The 16,809-nt window shown below is 41.5% G+C and overlaps 1 protein-coding gene across 1 annotated transcript in view; it reads right to left on the bottom strand.

The window, feature by feature from the left end:
* KITLG (KIT ligand) overlaps positions 1–16,425 on the bottom strand; it is an 85,666-nt gene extending 69,241 nt beyond the window's left edge. Inside the window, exon 1 of the mRNA XM_046013802.1 lies at positions 16,067–16,425. Within this exon, the coding sequence (XP_045869758.1) occupies positions 16,067–16,081 (15 nt within the window). The 5' untranslated portion in view covers positions 16,082–16,425. The remainder of the gene's footprint in view (positions 1–16,066) is intronic.
* Between the last annotated feature and the right edge of the window lie 384 nt (positions 16,426–16,809).

Here is a 16,809-nt window from a genome sequence, read left to right as displayed (position 1 = left end):
GATCTAAGGAAGAAAAAAAAAAAAGAAAGAAGGAAAAAGAAAATAGACCATGCTACAAGGTTGCCTAAGTTTAAAGCTTCAGAACTTGGAAAACTTGGCTTCAAAAGCGTATGGGGAAGTTTTAAAGTACACTATACCCTGCTGCTCTAGTTCTGCACAGTTGTGCTCCATCACATGGTGGATTCTCATCACAGAAGCAATGTGAAAACTTCACTTACTTATCCTTCTCCGACCTTCCTCCACACACAAAGAGATCTTTGCTCTTAAGCACTGAAACATCATTTTTTCCTGAATTCCTTAACCACACCTGTCTTAAATTCTTAAATACTCAAAATGAACCATCTAAAGCTTCTATGGTCATATTTGTCTTCCCTCACTGTTTTGGTTTGTTTTTTTTTTTTAAGATTTTATTTATTTAAGAGAGAGTGAGAGAGAGCATGAGAGGGGAGAAGGTCAGAGGGAGAAGCAGACTCCCCATGGAGCTGGGAGCCTGATGTGGGACTCAATCCCGGGACTCTGGGATCAAGACCTGAGCCGAAGGCAGTCGCTTAACCAGCTGAGCTACCAGGGCGCCCTTCCCTCACTTTCATCGATAGAGATTATACACATCAGTGTCTGAATCTATAGGATACCCCGTCCTTGTCTCCTGCACCGGCTAATTATTAACTAGTACAGACTACGAAAAGAAAATCTGAAAGGAAGCATCCTGAATGTGGGTAAGGTGTGGAAGAAGAGTGTGTTTACTCTATTTACAATAGACATATTCATTACTATTACATATCAAGAAAAACACCCTAGTTAGGCAATACAAGGAGATGACAAATACTGATACAAAGAAAGGCTTAGAAGCCAACAGACCAGATCTGAAGACGGACTCGATGTTAAGATGTGGAATAATTTGCTCAGTCTCCCCAAGCTCATATTCTTCTTCTGCAATGAGGAATATCCATATTACCACTCTCACAGATGGAGAGAACTGGGGGAGATAAAGTGTGTATCTTCTTCATCAGCAACAGTATTAGGTCTAACATCTTTTCTGGCTGTTAAACCTCCTATACATCTTGAATTAGTAGGCACTCACTAGCACTTGCCATTCAACCGATTGTATTATTTCCTTAAAGATGGCCAGCAACTTGCCCACCTTTTTTTCCCCCACCTTTTTAAAAATCCATAGGCTCTTCTACAAGCCAAAGTGGCCCATTTCTCTCTCCAAACAGAATTATGTTTGAACAATGTATGTTTGTGTGGGCCAGTGCTGCAGGAAAGGTTATACGCATTTTTTACTGACATCAATGCATAATAGTAATGTTCTAACGTTCTTCCTATCTTCCAAATCACTCTCCTTATATCAGCTGAGGTCACACGTCAACTGAGGTCAGTAGGCATAAAGATAGTTAAGTACCCAGATCCACTCTTAGACTACTGGTAGGTGTTCAGAATACAACATCTGATCATAGTTTTGTTCAGAAAATCTTTGCCAAGATTTTGGTGCTGAGCTACTAACAGGAGATACCAATATGAGGCAATTTATCTTGGCAGACAGGTGAGTAAGATGATAATTTCAGTACAGTGTTTTCACACTATTTTATTTTTTTTTTAAGATTTTTCATTTCTTTGAGACACAGAGGGAGGGAGAGAGAACATTGGAGGGGACAAAGGGAGAAATGGACTCCCCATTGAGCAGGAAGCCCAAAATGGGGCTCAACTCGGGACCCTGAGATCCTGGATCTTAACTGACTGAGCCACTCAGCCTCCCAGTATGATTTTTTTTTTAATTTAAATGTATTTCTTTTAGAGAGAGAGAGAGAAAGCATGAGAGTTGAAGGGTAGGGCAAGGAGAGAGGGAGAGAAAGAATTTCAAGCAGACTCCCTGCTACACTTAGAGCAGAACACAGGGTTCGATCTCGTGACACTGAGATCCTGACCTGAGCTGAAACCAAGAGTTGGGATGCTCAACCAACTGAGCCACATGGGCACCCCCATTTTTTTTTTTAATGCTATGAAAATATAAGGACAGATTGCTAAACACAAGGGAAGTGGAAGTGAAGAATAAGAGCAAACAATCATCACTGAGGGCTTTGAGAAGAGCAATCATCTCAGCTGGACAATCGGAAGATGGACAAAGAAGGGCCCCAAAGGGCCTTCAAGGCCAAGTACAGTCTGGTGGGTGCATCCCTGTACCACTGTATGTTGTTCGATGACACTGTAATAAAATGTACTACTCAGAGTACTGGAAATAACCAACAACCAAATCAGAGAACCCTGTATAGCATGTTGAGGGTTTGGACTTTATACTGCTCATAATGAAAAGTCAGGGGAGGGCTTTAACCAGAGCAGTTACATAGGGAGACTTCCTCTAATCACTCTAGATGATGCGCATTAGAACTTTTGAAGCAACAGAAATCACCATTTGTTTTGTTGCATAATGAAATGGGCATCCCTGGAAGGAAGGACTAAAACACCAACACCACATGGTTGAAATCAAGACATGATCTTCAGAGTTAGCAAATTCTTGTTCTGATGTTCCTGCAGAACGCCTCAAATGCCAGGACACAGATTTTCAGGGAAAGATGCAAAACTAATAAGCTTCCTTGTACTCCAGCTCTCCTCCTCAATCACTTACAAAAATAGTATAATGTCAGTGTTTCCATCCCATTCTCCTTTGAGTTTGAAATTAATGGACTTTATATATATATTAGCATGTAAAAGAAAATTTTTCTCCTTGGTTTCACAGTCTTGTTTCAAGGTTTTGTGTTAGATCTACTCTAAACTGAACCCAAAATTACTTCACACATTTCTACATTGGTAAATTAATCACAGAGGTAGTGATGATCAAAGATTCAGTCAAGAAACCTCTAGAAATGGCCTCAAGATTATACAATGTTAGAAAACAGGAGCTGTTTTCAGTCTTTCATAAGTGCTTTGAACAAGTCAGCACTTTATCAAAAGGGAACATAATAGTTTCATGTTCTGTCAAAGAATGTAGTGCTTGTTTACCTGAAGTAATGGACTGATAAAAGTAACTTGCATCTGTCTTGATTGACACAAAGCTTACTTGGGGATTAACCTGGACAATCCAGCCCTTACTCTTGAAACAATTACCTACAAGAAAATAAAACTTGAATTCACACTGAAAACACCCTCAAACTCTTGATTCTGACACACGTATTAAATTCAACAAATGCTGCGGCTCCTGGGTGCGCTGAGTGAGTGAAGCCTTTGCCTTCTGCTCAGGTCATGATCTCAGGGCTCTGGGATCCAGCCCCCAATAAAGCTCTCTGCTCAGTAGGGAGCCTGCTTCACCCACCCCCGACCCTGCCACCCCCGCCTCTCTGCCTGCTTGTGAGCTCTGTAATAATAAATAATTAAATCTTTAAAATAAATAAATCTTTTAAAAAAATAAAAAATAAAAACAAATTAAAAAATAAATTCAACACATGCACCAAAAAAAAAAAAAAGTTTTGAATGCAAAAATGCATTTTGCTTGAAAGCAACCAGCATTTGTATTTGGTATGGTACTAGCCCTTTGCGTGTACTGGTTCATTTAATCTTCACAATCGTCCGAGGAATTAGTCACTATTATAAGCTTTATTTTACAAATGAGAAAATCAGAATACTCCAAGAATTAAGTGAATCAGTCATCCAATCTGAAAAGGTGACTCCAGATCCAGAAGTCTCCAAAGCTATCAACACATGCTATCAAGTTGCTTCGGGCTTATTCTGAAAGACATTAATAAACACAAAGCTTTTTAAGGATTTGGAAAGTTTGAGTTTTTTAATCACTCAAGGCTTAGAGTAAATATGACCCTGGGCCCCTGAGTAGAACAGCACAGTCTACAGAGCACCACTCTAATAATTACCTCTCTCACACACAAGCTTGTGAGGTAGTCAAGCCCTATGTCAGTCAGCATCCTTAGTTACAAAGGAGGATGCTGATCCTCCCTGATCCAGACCCCTTACTAACCTCAATTTACTGTTACACAATCCTATTTCCCATAGTCACCCATAATTTCTGCTTTTCAATGACAACAGATTTTGAAATTATTATAGCCACCACACAAATAGAACACACTGAAACAGTACATAATCTGATATATACTGATCTTTTGCTGGTAAAATACACCCGGAAAGATTACAGATACCACCTATCAAACATTGGTTCTGAGTCAACCAACTTCCATCTATTATCTCATTTAATCTTTGTAGTCTTTCAATGGCATACTATTACCCTTATTACCCCATTATACATATGAGAACATCAAGGCCTAGAGAAAGAATGTTCATAACATGCACACAGTCTTGGTGAATAACAGAGCTAGGACTTGGGCTTCCTTCTAACTACAAAGTCTGTGTTCCTTTAGGTGTCTTTGAGGCCAATGAGTCAAGCACTTTTGCACAAACATAATTTTGTGCTTAACAATACAGTAGGAAAATGTGTTAAGACTGGAAATTATTTATAGTAGTGTGATTCTGCGAGTGACAATCACAAAGCAGGTACACAACATACTATTTCTAAAGTGAGGAAGGGGGAATACAAGGAAAGGATGGGGGTTGGAGAAAGGAAAAGGGAGGAGAGAGAGGCAGGAAGGAACGAAAGGTGCTAAGAATTATTATTTTACAAAGAGGAAATTCTGGGTAAGAAAATGTGAAGCCAAGCTGAATAATTTGCCTAAGATCGCCCAGCAAGCTAGAGTCAAAAGCCAGAGGGAGAGCCCTGGAGCTCGGGCACAAGCATTCTTTCTATTCTCCTTCGACAAAGGGCTATATGTCAGCTGATGCTGAAAATGACTTCTCCCGGATAGGGAAATTAGGAAATCACTCACCAGTTCATGTTCTCTCCCTCCAGTTCCAGGTGTAGCACAGAGTTTAGGAATGTAGACTCTGGTTTCAGACCACCTGGTTCATAAAGCAGCTCTACCTCATACTAGCTCTGTGACCTTGGGCACATGATAGACAGAAGTAACTCTGCTCCTAGGTAAACTATCTTGTGATTACAATTATGCACATTTAGCTCTTTTTCAATTTTTGTTAAAGTAGGGAATGAAAACAATCAAATTATTCAGGACTAAAGTGAATCTGAAGCCTGACTTGTCTGGATGAATGGCTTTAACTTTCCCTTTCATGCTGACAGTGGAGACCTTGCAATTAAGAAAAGTCATGGATACTAGAAAAACTTACCATTTGTTTAATGCTCATCATAATAGCAAACATTTTATTTAGTATTTCCAATGTGCCAAGCACTGGACTAAGGGCTTTTTTGTGGATTATTTCATTTACTCATAACCACCTTTGAGAAAGGTACTATTGGTCTCCCTGTTCAGCAGATGGGGAAACTGGGGCTCAGGGTAACCAGCTTAGCCAACCAAAGCAGGTCTGCTAACTGAGGTCTTTTGGTTCATCACACTTCTGTTCTGTTGTCTCCTTCACCTGCTCTCAGATGATTCCTTCTAGCTAACGCTTTCATTTCCAGTATTGTCAAGTTACCCAGTGATACTGCTTATAAAGGTACCCTGACAGCCATTTGTTTAAACAATCAAAACATCAAATTAAAAAATGATCATTCATGCACTTGAGCTGAACGGACAAGGAATCACAAAGCAAAGGTCACAACTTAAATGGCTGGTAGTTTTAAAAGCCAGACATAAGCATAAGGACATTATTATTAAATAGTTTTCTAATATGATCACAGCCACTTAAAATTGTCTTCAAAAATAGCACGAAAGAGGGTCAGAGCAAATTGATTACAGTAATCCCTGATGCATTATTTTTCCCCCAAGAAGTTTTTTTGAAACACAATTTAGAAATATTTTAAAATCTGCCCTCTGCCAAGAACCATATCGTTTTCTTTGAAAGGCACCAAGGATTTGGCAGTAATTCTGAATTCCATAAAGTTAAAGGCATTTTTAGAGTTTCTAAGGGGCCTCCCTCACAACCGATGAGGCATGCATTTGATGGCTAAGGAGACAGGAGTGGAAGAGGCTGGTGTCCAAGCCCAGGCTCCCTAACTTGTGGGGGTCTCATTACTCAGCACAACCATTTACACTCCTGGGTGGTGCTGAGGGAGTGCTGGTGGTCAGAAGCACCAGTCCCTCATGGGGAAACCCAGCTTGGCCTGCTCCCAGTCTTGCCCATGTAAGATTAAAGGACATCATCCACACATACACAAGTGCAAGCCTTTCAGATAGCATGGCTACGGACATTTATACTGAAAGATGGGTGCATTCTACTGCAGTCATTGGGAGGAATCTAGTCGTTAGAATTAGGCAGGCTTGGTTTGAAAACCAAACTCTTCCACTTACTTGCATTTTTTTCTTTTAATCTTGGGCAAATTTTCTTAATCTCTCTGAATTTTAGTTTCCTTATTTGTGTAAAAAAAAAAACCAATATCTCCCTCTTCACATTTTTTTTCTCTCTTCTTTTTTTTTTTTAAACTAGAATCAAATGAGACCTACTTGTACAGTGTGTGGCACGGTGCCTCATCCGTGCTGAGCAGCCAGATACCAAATTATTAACTAGTCCTATCACTTCCTTTCTCAATAAGCTATTCTTTCTCTTGGAAAGAAGCTTGTCTTTTGGTCTATTTTGTATAACTGTCTCCTTTCTCAGGAAGGGAAGAAAGGTAAAGGAGATCAAATTGGGGAAAAATTTTGTTGAATTTACTGAGTGCTTATGAGTGTTAAAGAAAAAAAAAGTAGATAATATGTAAACAAGGCAGTTAAGCCATTACTCTCTAAGGATTACTTTCATTCATTTGTTCAGAATTCAAGTCTTATAGCCAAAGCCAGATATGGCTAATAATGAAATAATTTCTACAGCATGTGGATTTGCTGTAACGCTCCAGGATTATTCTAGTAGAGAATGAAATGATTAACTAATAAGTGGAAGTCACTGTGCTATTAGGCACTATCCTACTTAATCATCACATCAATACTATAATAGGTAGTTGTTTCTGCACCCATTTGAAAAATCAGGGAAAGTAAAGTGCAGAGAGAAACACTTACTACAAGTCATATAGCTAGTAAGTGGCAGAACCAATAATATATTTGATCTAGAACCCAATCCACTGTTTTCTAGTTTCTTGCATGGTCTCCCATTTTGGTTAGTAAATGACATTGCATATTCACTGAAAATTAATGCTGTAAATGGTGAACTAACCCCTCCAATCACCAACCAAACACATGTTTGTATAATGGACATGTTTGTATATGGTAGTTAAAATTTGCTTTCTGTTTTAACAACAACAACAAAGTTTCTTAAAAATATATCAGCCCCTAACAACCTGAACCCAGTATCCAGTCATTCCACAACATTCAGCATGAATTTACTAAGCATCTAGGATAAGCCACTCTGCTAGGCAACTAGAATCATGAAATTTTTGTTGTCTAAATATCACTGGCAGCTGTTTTTTTTTTTTTTTAATATTTTACTTATTTGACAGAGAGAAATCACAACTAGGCAGAGACGCAGGCAGAGAGAGAGAAGGAAGCAGGCTCCCCGCAGAGCAGAGAGCCTGATGTGGGGCTCGATCCCAGGACCCTGGGACCATGACCTGAGCCGAAGGCAGAGGCTTTAACCCACTGAACCACCCAGGCGCCCCTCACTGGCAGCTGTTTTAATATCTGAATCGCTTTTCTCTTTTGATTCAATGTTCCTATAACAGAATGTGTATTTTTTTTTCTTAAAGATTTTATTTATTTGACAGAGAGAGAAAGAGATTGCAAGTAGGCAGAGAGGCAGGCAGAGAGTGGTGGGGGAGGGAGGCTCCCTGCTGAGTGGAGAGCCAAATGTGGGGCTCCATCCCAGGACCCTGAGACCATGACCTGAGCCAAAGGCAAAGGCTTAACCCACTGAGCCACCCAGGCGCCCCAGAATGTGTATCTCTGAGGTACTGAATAAGCCTCATGGATACACTGGGATTGAGCCAGCTAAATCTCTTTGGTTGCTAGTCTTGGCAATAACCACTTGGAGTTGGCAGAGGAAAGACCTTATCTCAGTTTCCTCATCTGTGAAAAAGAGTACCTACCTCCCAGAAGAAAAGCTCTATGAATTAATCAATCTTGGAACAGTTTTCTACTAAGTACCATTTTGGCATGATCTTAGCATCAGGGTGATTTGATTTTATAAAACAGTGATGGATGCTATTTAAAACAGCCACACATTTAAATGTCAAACACTGGACACATAACTATAGTAAATTTCCTTTCTTCAAGCTGAATCATTTGTGTGTGACGTTTCTACAGAATTAAAATAATGATCAAATCAGTTTGGGATTTAAAAGTGTATCGAATTGTTTAGGAGTAAAAAGATCCAGGTTTCAAATAGTTGGCAGAAGTCTACTATTTTTTAAATATTGTTAAGACATATTACTATGGTCATAGAACATCATAAACAAATATGTACTAGAATCTTAAAAAATATTTTCCCAGGCAGGGGTTAAAAAATGAAAAATTTTAACAAAAAAAAAAAAAACTATTACAATGATGCAAAAACAAGAATTATAGGAACCCTATTTTGTAACCCTGTGCTTTTCCACATAGATTTTTTTTCATCTAATATTAAAAAACACTATGCTAATAACCTGCTTTTCATTTTTGATGTTTTCTACCTCCCTTTTATTCCTGCATTTCAGTGCCTATTTTGGACCACCTGGAGGCAGAAAGCACCAACCACTCCCCTCTACTGTGATAATTTATCTTTCTAACAAGCAGTCGAATAACATGTGTTGGTCCATCCTCTACTTAATGGAACACATCAGAAATGCCTGGGCAGGGCCAGATAAATAGAGTAGTTTTCTAAAATCACCAGATCCAAGCTAAAGCAATCACAGGAAGTTTTAGTTGACCATCAAAAACCTAAATCCCTAACGTGTTGACGGTTTCAGAAGCATTAAATTGTAGGCTGACACAGAACCATAAATAATGATGTGTGACTGCCAAGGCTTGTTTTGCAATCCTTGGGTTTTCGAGATCACATTAGAAATCATTTCATATAAAACCTCGCCACCCTTCCTCCCTCTGCCCTCATCCGAACGTCTGCAGTGAATATAAATTTTGATAGCCATCCATATGGACAACACATCCCAGGAGGAAGGCAAGGCATCTCTAACACAACCACTTTCTCTGCAACACTCTTCTTGGAAATCAAGGAATCTGTGTGTTTTCACAACACAGTTGCTTAGAAGGGCACTGAGAAAGGGACCCCAAGGAGGTGGTGGAAAACTCAGCACAAGAGGGAACCTCACAGTAAATAGGCACCATTAAGTTGTCATTGCTATAGCTGAGCTGGTTACTACACCATTCAAACACTTGCATTAGGAGAAAGAAGCCAATTACAAGAGGCCTTTGCATCCTGGAGTTTAGTCAAGGCACTTAAATGGAAAGGTCATTGGCTTCAGAGATTTTTACGTCCAGGTTAAAAAGAGGCAAAAGTTCTCAGCACCCACAGGGCTTTTTGTTCAGAAGATGAACTTTTGCTCCTGAAAGGGCGACAAGAGTGTGTGTATACAAGACAAACACAACGGCCCCCTCTGGGCTGTGCTATTTCCTCCCAAGTCTGCAGGGGGAGGCACATTACGCAGTAAAGACGCCCTTTCTGTAAAGGTGACAGAGACTGTGGCTTACTTTTTCAAATGAGCAGGGGCGGTGGGTTTGCTCTTTTTCTTGCCCTTTAAGCCCTTTCCCATGGGAGCAAGGCATCCTTTGCAAGGTGACTGCTGGATTTTTGAGCTGCCATCTGTGCACCAGCAACAAAGAAAAGAAACCCTAAGGGCCCCCATGAAGACACATTCTAATGGGCAGCTCTCAAAGCCCCAAGGCAACAGCTACACCTGCAAAGTCAGGGGCTGAATTCCTGCATCCTAGTGGCTGGTCTATAGCTACTGTTACTTGCTTAACTGTCTGCATCCATGACTTTTGATTGTTTTAGTAGGTAGTTCACTTGACTGAGGGCATTTAGAGGAGACAAGCACTGGCATCATTGTCATGATTGTATTTTCTGAGAAATTCATGGTCCCTTGTCTGGAGGAGAGGGCCACCTGATCTTCTGATATTCTCAAGTCAACAAGAAAAGGACTGTTGTGGCTTCTGATCACTAAGGAAAAACCTAGTGCTGGCTACCAAGCTTGTCCCAACCCTGAGCTAATGTCAGTTTTACAGAGAAGCTAAGGAAAGAAGGCAAGCAAGAGGTGTTCTAGAGACTATATTAGATCGCAAAAAGCCAGGGCAAGGAAAGACTCAGCCAAGGGTCATCCACAGGAACTATCTTTTCCCTGAAGCAAAAGGGCTGTTCCCTCTTTCAGCTTCTCTACGTCCACCTACATACCCCCTCCTCTTCACGATTGTCTCAGGATTAACACTAGGGTGCAATTCACAGATAATACTACCACTCAGAGACTTGCCTGTAACTTGCCCAGGACTTGCCCAAGACTTGCCCAAGCCTACTAAGACTCAGTGATGCGCACTGAAGCCAGAGCCGCACATAGGACCCATTCTTCTGATTCTGCCCACTAATACCTCTACTGCATGACCAGATTCTCTCCATTTTCTACTCCCTGCACACAGACATTGGAGACTGCGAGGGCAGCAAAGAGGAGCAAATACTGGGAATCATTCATGACCTTTTGTAAGCTTACGTCCTCTGGCTGTCTGACCTTGCCTTAGGGTTCTTCCTCCCCTGGAGAATTTAAAGATTAAGAAGAAAGAAAGATCCTCTTCAACTATGGATATTGCTAAAACAGGAATTATAAATAGCATTCTTATTATAGAAAATTATCAAGTAGAAGATGGAATGGCCCAAAGTGCAACATCTTACACTTAAATCTCTTTCACTCCTCCCCATTGGCTGGTTCATAATCATAAAACAATGGTTCTAATTTGTATTCACACCAAAGCACTGGCTACATAATTGTCCAAATCAAAGGAAGCTTAAATGCCATGTGGTTCAAACCTCTATTTTACCAGTATCTCAAATCAAAAACTTTAGAACTGAAAGGCACTTAGAAATCACCTACTCCCACCTTCTCACTTCTCACTTGGTTGAGGAAACCAAGGTTGGAAGAGATTAAAATGCCTTCCCAAAGCTATACAACTTAGTATCTGGGCTAGCAAAAGAACTCCATCCCCTAACATCCAAGTCAATGTGGCAACCTAGAAAAATAGTTAAATGTAGCCAAAAGAGAAAGAGAGCTACATAAAGAACAGTCTTTCTTTAGATGACATACATTGTGATTTTAAAAAAAGAACCATGAGGCCTAATTATAAGAAAATCAGCCACCTCTGCCCAACTCCTTTTTTTTTTCTGGACAGAAGGAAATAGGTAGAGATGAAATAATGATAATTTTCTCAAACTCCTAACCCTGTAAACAGTTTTTAGTACACACATACTTAAGTGAAAAGGCAAAAACTTCCTGCTGCATCTATAAATTAGTAAGCTAAAGTCAATGGTTTCTATGAGACGAAGTCTATACAAAATAACTCTGAAAACAGTGTAGATTATAAAAGCATCCTGGCGTTCCCTCAATTTGTTTTATAAACTGTTCTGACTACACAGGTGACTAATACCAAAAAAAGAGCCTCTTGCAGCCACTTGTGATTCATGTACTGGAAAACAAAGATAAAGTATCATTCCTCAGATTCATATCCAAATGCTTTACACCCTAATTTATAAAAGGGAACATTAAGGTAATCAAGGGAAAAAAAAAAAAACAACCTCACAAACTTGCATAATGAAAAAAAAAAAAAAAGTCACTGTATGTTGCCTGGTAAAGATACCCTGCAGAAACGAATGCATGGCCTCCCTCAGAAGAGCAAGTACCTTTAGTCCACAATAAACAGAATCACACCAGGGCAACTTTGCAAGAATGTGGAAATATGGAAGTGAATCAGATATGGTAATAATACTTCCAGTTCCTATCTTTATTTTCAATTCTAAAGCTCTTATTCTGTTTTACCTTTAAAGAAAAACTTTAAAGGATTTAACATCACCCATGCCATATAGTGCCTTTGTTTTCACAGTCCTAGTTTGATGTGTGTTAATTACAGTCTATAAACAGATAACAACCTATAACGGGAGGCACTGAGTCCATAGATCCAGATTTATAAAAACTTGGTCTCTCTGTTTTGCTGGTTTAGATGCAACAGTCAGTTTTTTTCTGGCTTATAAATTGCTGGCAAGGAGATTCTCTTCTCAGGGACAATAAATTCTGATTGTACTATAGCAAGGAACTGTGCTAGGATAAAGACCAATAAAAATTTTTGTTTAATCCTTTACAATCATCATTATGAGAAGAATCTTGATAACTAGTTGATAATCATCATATAAATTATAACCTGGAAATCCTAAGAAGTTTAACCATTTGCCTGAGGGTCATTTGTCTTACCAGTGGTAAAATAGATATCAGAATTTAAGTCTTCAAAAGCAAGAGCCCAAGATCTCTCCATAATAGCTTAGGTACTCCCTAGACACGGGTAGGGAAGGCCCAAGCAGTGCGGTTTAAATGGACCATGCAAGAAACTTTCCTTCAATATTCTGAATAGCTATTTGGGCAGAGTTTTTTTGTTTGCTTGTTAGTTTTAAATTTTTTTATGTTATTTATGGTGATGGAGGAATTTCAGTCACTTATTAAAGAAAAAAAATGTGACTCACAATTGCTATCTTCAAATTGGTAGTTAGACATAAATAAAAAATTTTAGCAATTTTAATTTGTTTGGCTCAGGCTCTCAGATTTCCATATGGTTACTTTCCTTGTTTTCTATTAAATGTAATTGACTTAGCACTTGACTTTTAAAGTCTTGGCAGAATGTATCAATTAAAAGTATATAAATTAGAATTATTCAAAGCACGCATTCCAAATTGAGTGACTTTAAGGACAAAATTTAGAAATGCTCTTTTCATAAATGTTATTTTTTTCTAAAAACTTGCATCATCATGCAGATGACAAATTTCATAAAGACAAAAGGGGGTAGTTTCTTTGGAATAACAAAAACTAACAAGCATTCTATTTGTTTCTTTTCTGAGAACTAATGTGTGCCTAAAATGGCCTTTCTACACTGTTTGCAAGATGAATTTTTCCTGTCTTGGTATTTCTAAAACTGACAGCAGTCATGAAAACTCTCACAAACCATCTCAAAACTAAAATATAATTACAACATTGATAAACATGGCTCTGGGCCCATTACACTGACAGCTCCTTTCTAACCAGTCTTGCCAAATAAACTGCACAATTGTTATTTAATATACCAGTATATCAGAGCATTACATTGAAAAAAAACGATTACACATTGAAATAGATGTTCCTTCTAAGCCAGAGCCACAATTCTCTTCTGAAGATGTAAAACCACACAATATGAATAAAATACAAGCAGAAATCTGAAAAATGCAAAGCACATTCATTTCTGTAGGTTCATGATTCAATTTATTGTTACAATTGCTCCTAAGGACTATTGCCCGTGTAATTCTTTTCCAAATACTGAAGTCCATCACTCAAGCTAAATAAATGACAGAATCATTTATCAAGCCCCAAGTGGTTGTTGATGGAATTTCCACACTTATTTGGCTCTAATGAAAAGCCAGAATGCCTGTGTGTCCCTGGGATTCTTGGAGAGCTTATAATTCAAGTTAAAATTTATCACTATTATTACTATTATTAAATTCTCATTTTGTATCTTGGGTAATGGAAACGTACAGAACCAGCTGCCTTATGATAGAATTCTGGTATGGATACCATATTTATAAATGATTACTTAAGCCGTTGAACATTAATAGACATTCCTTCCTGGCAAGGATATCATTAGATGCAGTAGAAAAGAAAAAAATGACCTTACTTATTAATGTCTAATTTCCTTATACTATTCTCCATCCACATAGAATTGCACAGAAAATTTCTTTCTAACTTCCTTATTAGGAAATTTAACAATATGAAGGAGGATCTAATCCCCCTCCCCAATTTCCATGATGTTATTTATTTCCTACTATTTCCAAGTGTCTTCCTTTGTAGTGGCAAGAATGTGGAATTGCTAGAAGTATCCTTAAAGGAAACCTTGAAGGTCATTAGATCCCAGGCAATGAATGCCTTCATTCAACAAGGGCACTGCCCTCCTTTGCCTGCAAACCCTTTAACATCAGCAAGATCCCCCAAGGGCTTGCACTTTAACTTGGTTGGAGCAGGTCACATTTCTAAAATACTTAGCGGTCTCAAATGTCCCTGGTCGGCAGCACTGAGTCACTAAAGCCACCGCGTTTCAGGCTAGATCGACCTCTTTCTAGTTCTCGATGGAATTATTCCATGTAATCCGATTTACACAGCCATTTAATCAAAGCGAGAAAGGAGATTAGAGAGCTCACATTTGTTTTGCAAAGGAAGGGTGCAAGGATCATCAATCCTACTGACTCTCAAAGTGACATGATAGTCCATCGTCTCCCTTTGGAGAGTTGGACATTAACCTGATCTGGCTCCTGTATTCTTGTTCAAATAAGAAGGTTCAGGCTCCCCCCACCCCCCCACACACACCCTCTCCTAAACTAGAACATAGCAATTTCTCCACTGGGTCTCACCACTACCATTCATGTGAGGAGATGCTCCTAGAACAAGGAATTGGTCCCCTGCGCTTATTATTCCACAAAGCAGAAAGCTTGCACCAGTCAAATAATTACATTAAAACTTTTCTTTCGGTGCCAGTCTCTAACATTTGCGTTTCAAGAGCACAGTGCGGTGATCCTGGGTGTGGTGGTCAATGCTTTGCCTGTAAACTAATCTGCTTTCCAGAGGAACCTGTGCTCTGCTCCTTGGTCTCGCGCAGCTGCCCTCCAGACAGCACAAACCTCCTTTCCGCCAGGAAAGGTCCCTTCCCCCTGCCCTTCCCACACCTGTGCATCGGGCTCCATTCTTCCTCTTTCCTTCTGAATGTGTACATTTCTCAGACCCACACATCAATTTAAAATAGGATACAAAGAAATCCATTCAGCAAAGCATTTTCAGCACATGGATACCTTCATTTTAAACAGACGATTTGGACAAATTCTCAGTTTCCTTTTACCCCACCACTTCCACCCCTCGGAATTGCAGTCTCTGATAGATCCTCCTGGGGGGTGAAAGGGCAGCTTTACCCAGTTCGCGGCAGACACACAGATAAATCCCTACGGGGAGAAGCGGGAAGAGGTAACAACTGCAGTGGAGAAAGGAACCGTGCGTGGGAGTACCGTGGCAGGCTCTTCCAAACTGTAAGCCAGATAGTTGCTTCCAGGGGAAAAAAAAAGTCTAATTGTACCCCTGGGCGGTGCTTTACTCACAGTGTTTATGTATAATGCACAATTTAGCCGCACTGGGAATTACCTCAATAACTATCATTAGAGGTGCCTGTTTAAAAAGCAAACAAAACGACAACAACAAACTTTTTTTTTTTTTTCCTCTTCTGTAATGGAAGGAGGTGGGTGCACTGTGGTGGTATTACCCCATCGATGGCTCTCTGGAAACTCACCCAGAGCCGCAAACCTGGCAAAGACCGCGCAGAGCCAAGTTCCGGGGCTGGCGGGCAGGTTCCCCGCCTCGCGGAGCGCCACTGCTAAGGAGCTCCCGTTGGCTCCGCTCCCGCGGCTGCACCGGAGTCCGCACGAGCCCCGCGCCCACCTACCTAGGCGCGGCACAAAAACCTGGGTTCGAGAGTGAGCAAGCGTGGTGCGCTGGGAGCTGTTTTGTAATCTCCCGGGATCCACGGGGAAAATATCTCCCGTGCAAAGAAATGCCTTCCCGTGGTAACTCTCCGGCCAAAGAGCGGCAGATCCTTCCATTTTATAGGAACTGCGGTTCCCGACTGACAGCTCCAAACTTAACGGCTTCGACTCCAAACTTGACACCAGCTCCGTCTCATCGCTCCCACTCCTTCTCTCTGGCTCACCCGACCAGGGCGGCTCCGACTCGCACTCCACGCCCGCCTCCCTCGCACCCTCTTGGCTCGTCCCGCGGGAACAGCCCCACACGCCCGGCAGCCGGTGCGGAGACGAGCCAGCCTCCCCCGGGCTCCGGGCGCGATTTTCTAGGAGAGCCTGCAAGGTCCCGGCGCGCCCTACTCACTTGTGTCTTCTTCATAAGGAAAGGCAGCGCTGTGATCCAGCCCAGGCAGCGGTGTGGCGACTCCGTTTAGATGTTCTGGAGCTCCAGCATATTGCACGAGCAGCGGCGGCAGATAGTCCACGCATTGGGTAGCCCGAGCGCAGCGCCCTCTCCACGGCCCGTGCTTCCCGTGGCGCTCCTAGTCCCGGCGCAAGGCGGCAAGTGAAGCCCGGGCCGGCCCGCCGCCAGCACTTTTATACCGGTCCCTCCCGCCTGCTCCGGACACGCCTCCTTCCCTTCCGGAGCCCCGGAGAAGGGAGACGCTGCAGGGGCGCGGGGGGAGACCCGGGAGGGCTGCCAGAGCGCGGCCAATGCCCCCGAAGTTGAACGAATCAGGCCAAGCGCTTCCTCTCGCCTGGCCGCCGCGGGCGCACACCAGAGAGAAGCCACGAGGGCGCCGAGGGTGAAGCTTAACCTGCAGCCGCAGCTCGCGCCGCGTGCCGGGTGCTGCGAGTCCTGGCTCGGCCTCTCCGCTCCGCCACGATTCACCTGGCACCGCCCGGGGACAGACGCGCGCTAAGGAGAGCTGGGAGCTCCCCCCTTTTACACTGAGGCGGTTCGCAAGAGGAGTTCACAGGGTGCCTAGCAAAAAATTCACCCCGCCCCGCCTTGGGGACGGGGGTGGGAGAGCTTAATTGGGATCTGTAGTTAGGCCATTGTCTTACCCCTCTATTTTTTTTTTAAAACAATTTAGTGAATGAATG

Source organism: Meles meles, chromosome 7, assembly GCF_922984935.1.
Source record: "Meles meles chromosome 7, mMelMel3.1 paternal haplotype, whole genome shotgun sequence".
Lineage (NCBI taxonomy): Eukaryota > Metazoa > Chordata > Mammalia > Carnivora > Mustelidae > Meles > Meles meles.
The sequence above is the reverse complement of the archived record's forward strand: the minus strand, read 5'-3'. Positions and strand labels throughout refer to the sequence as shown.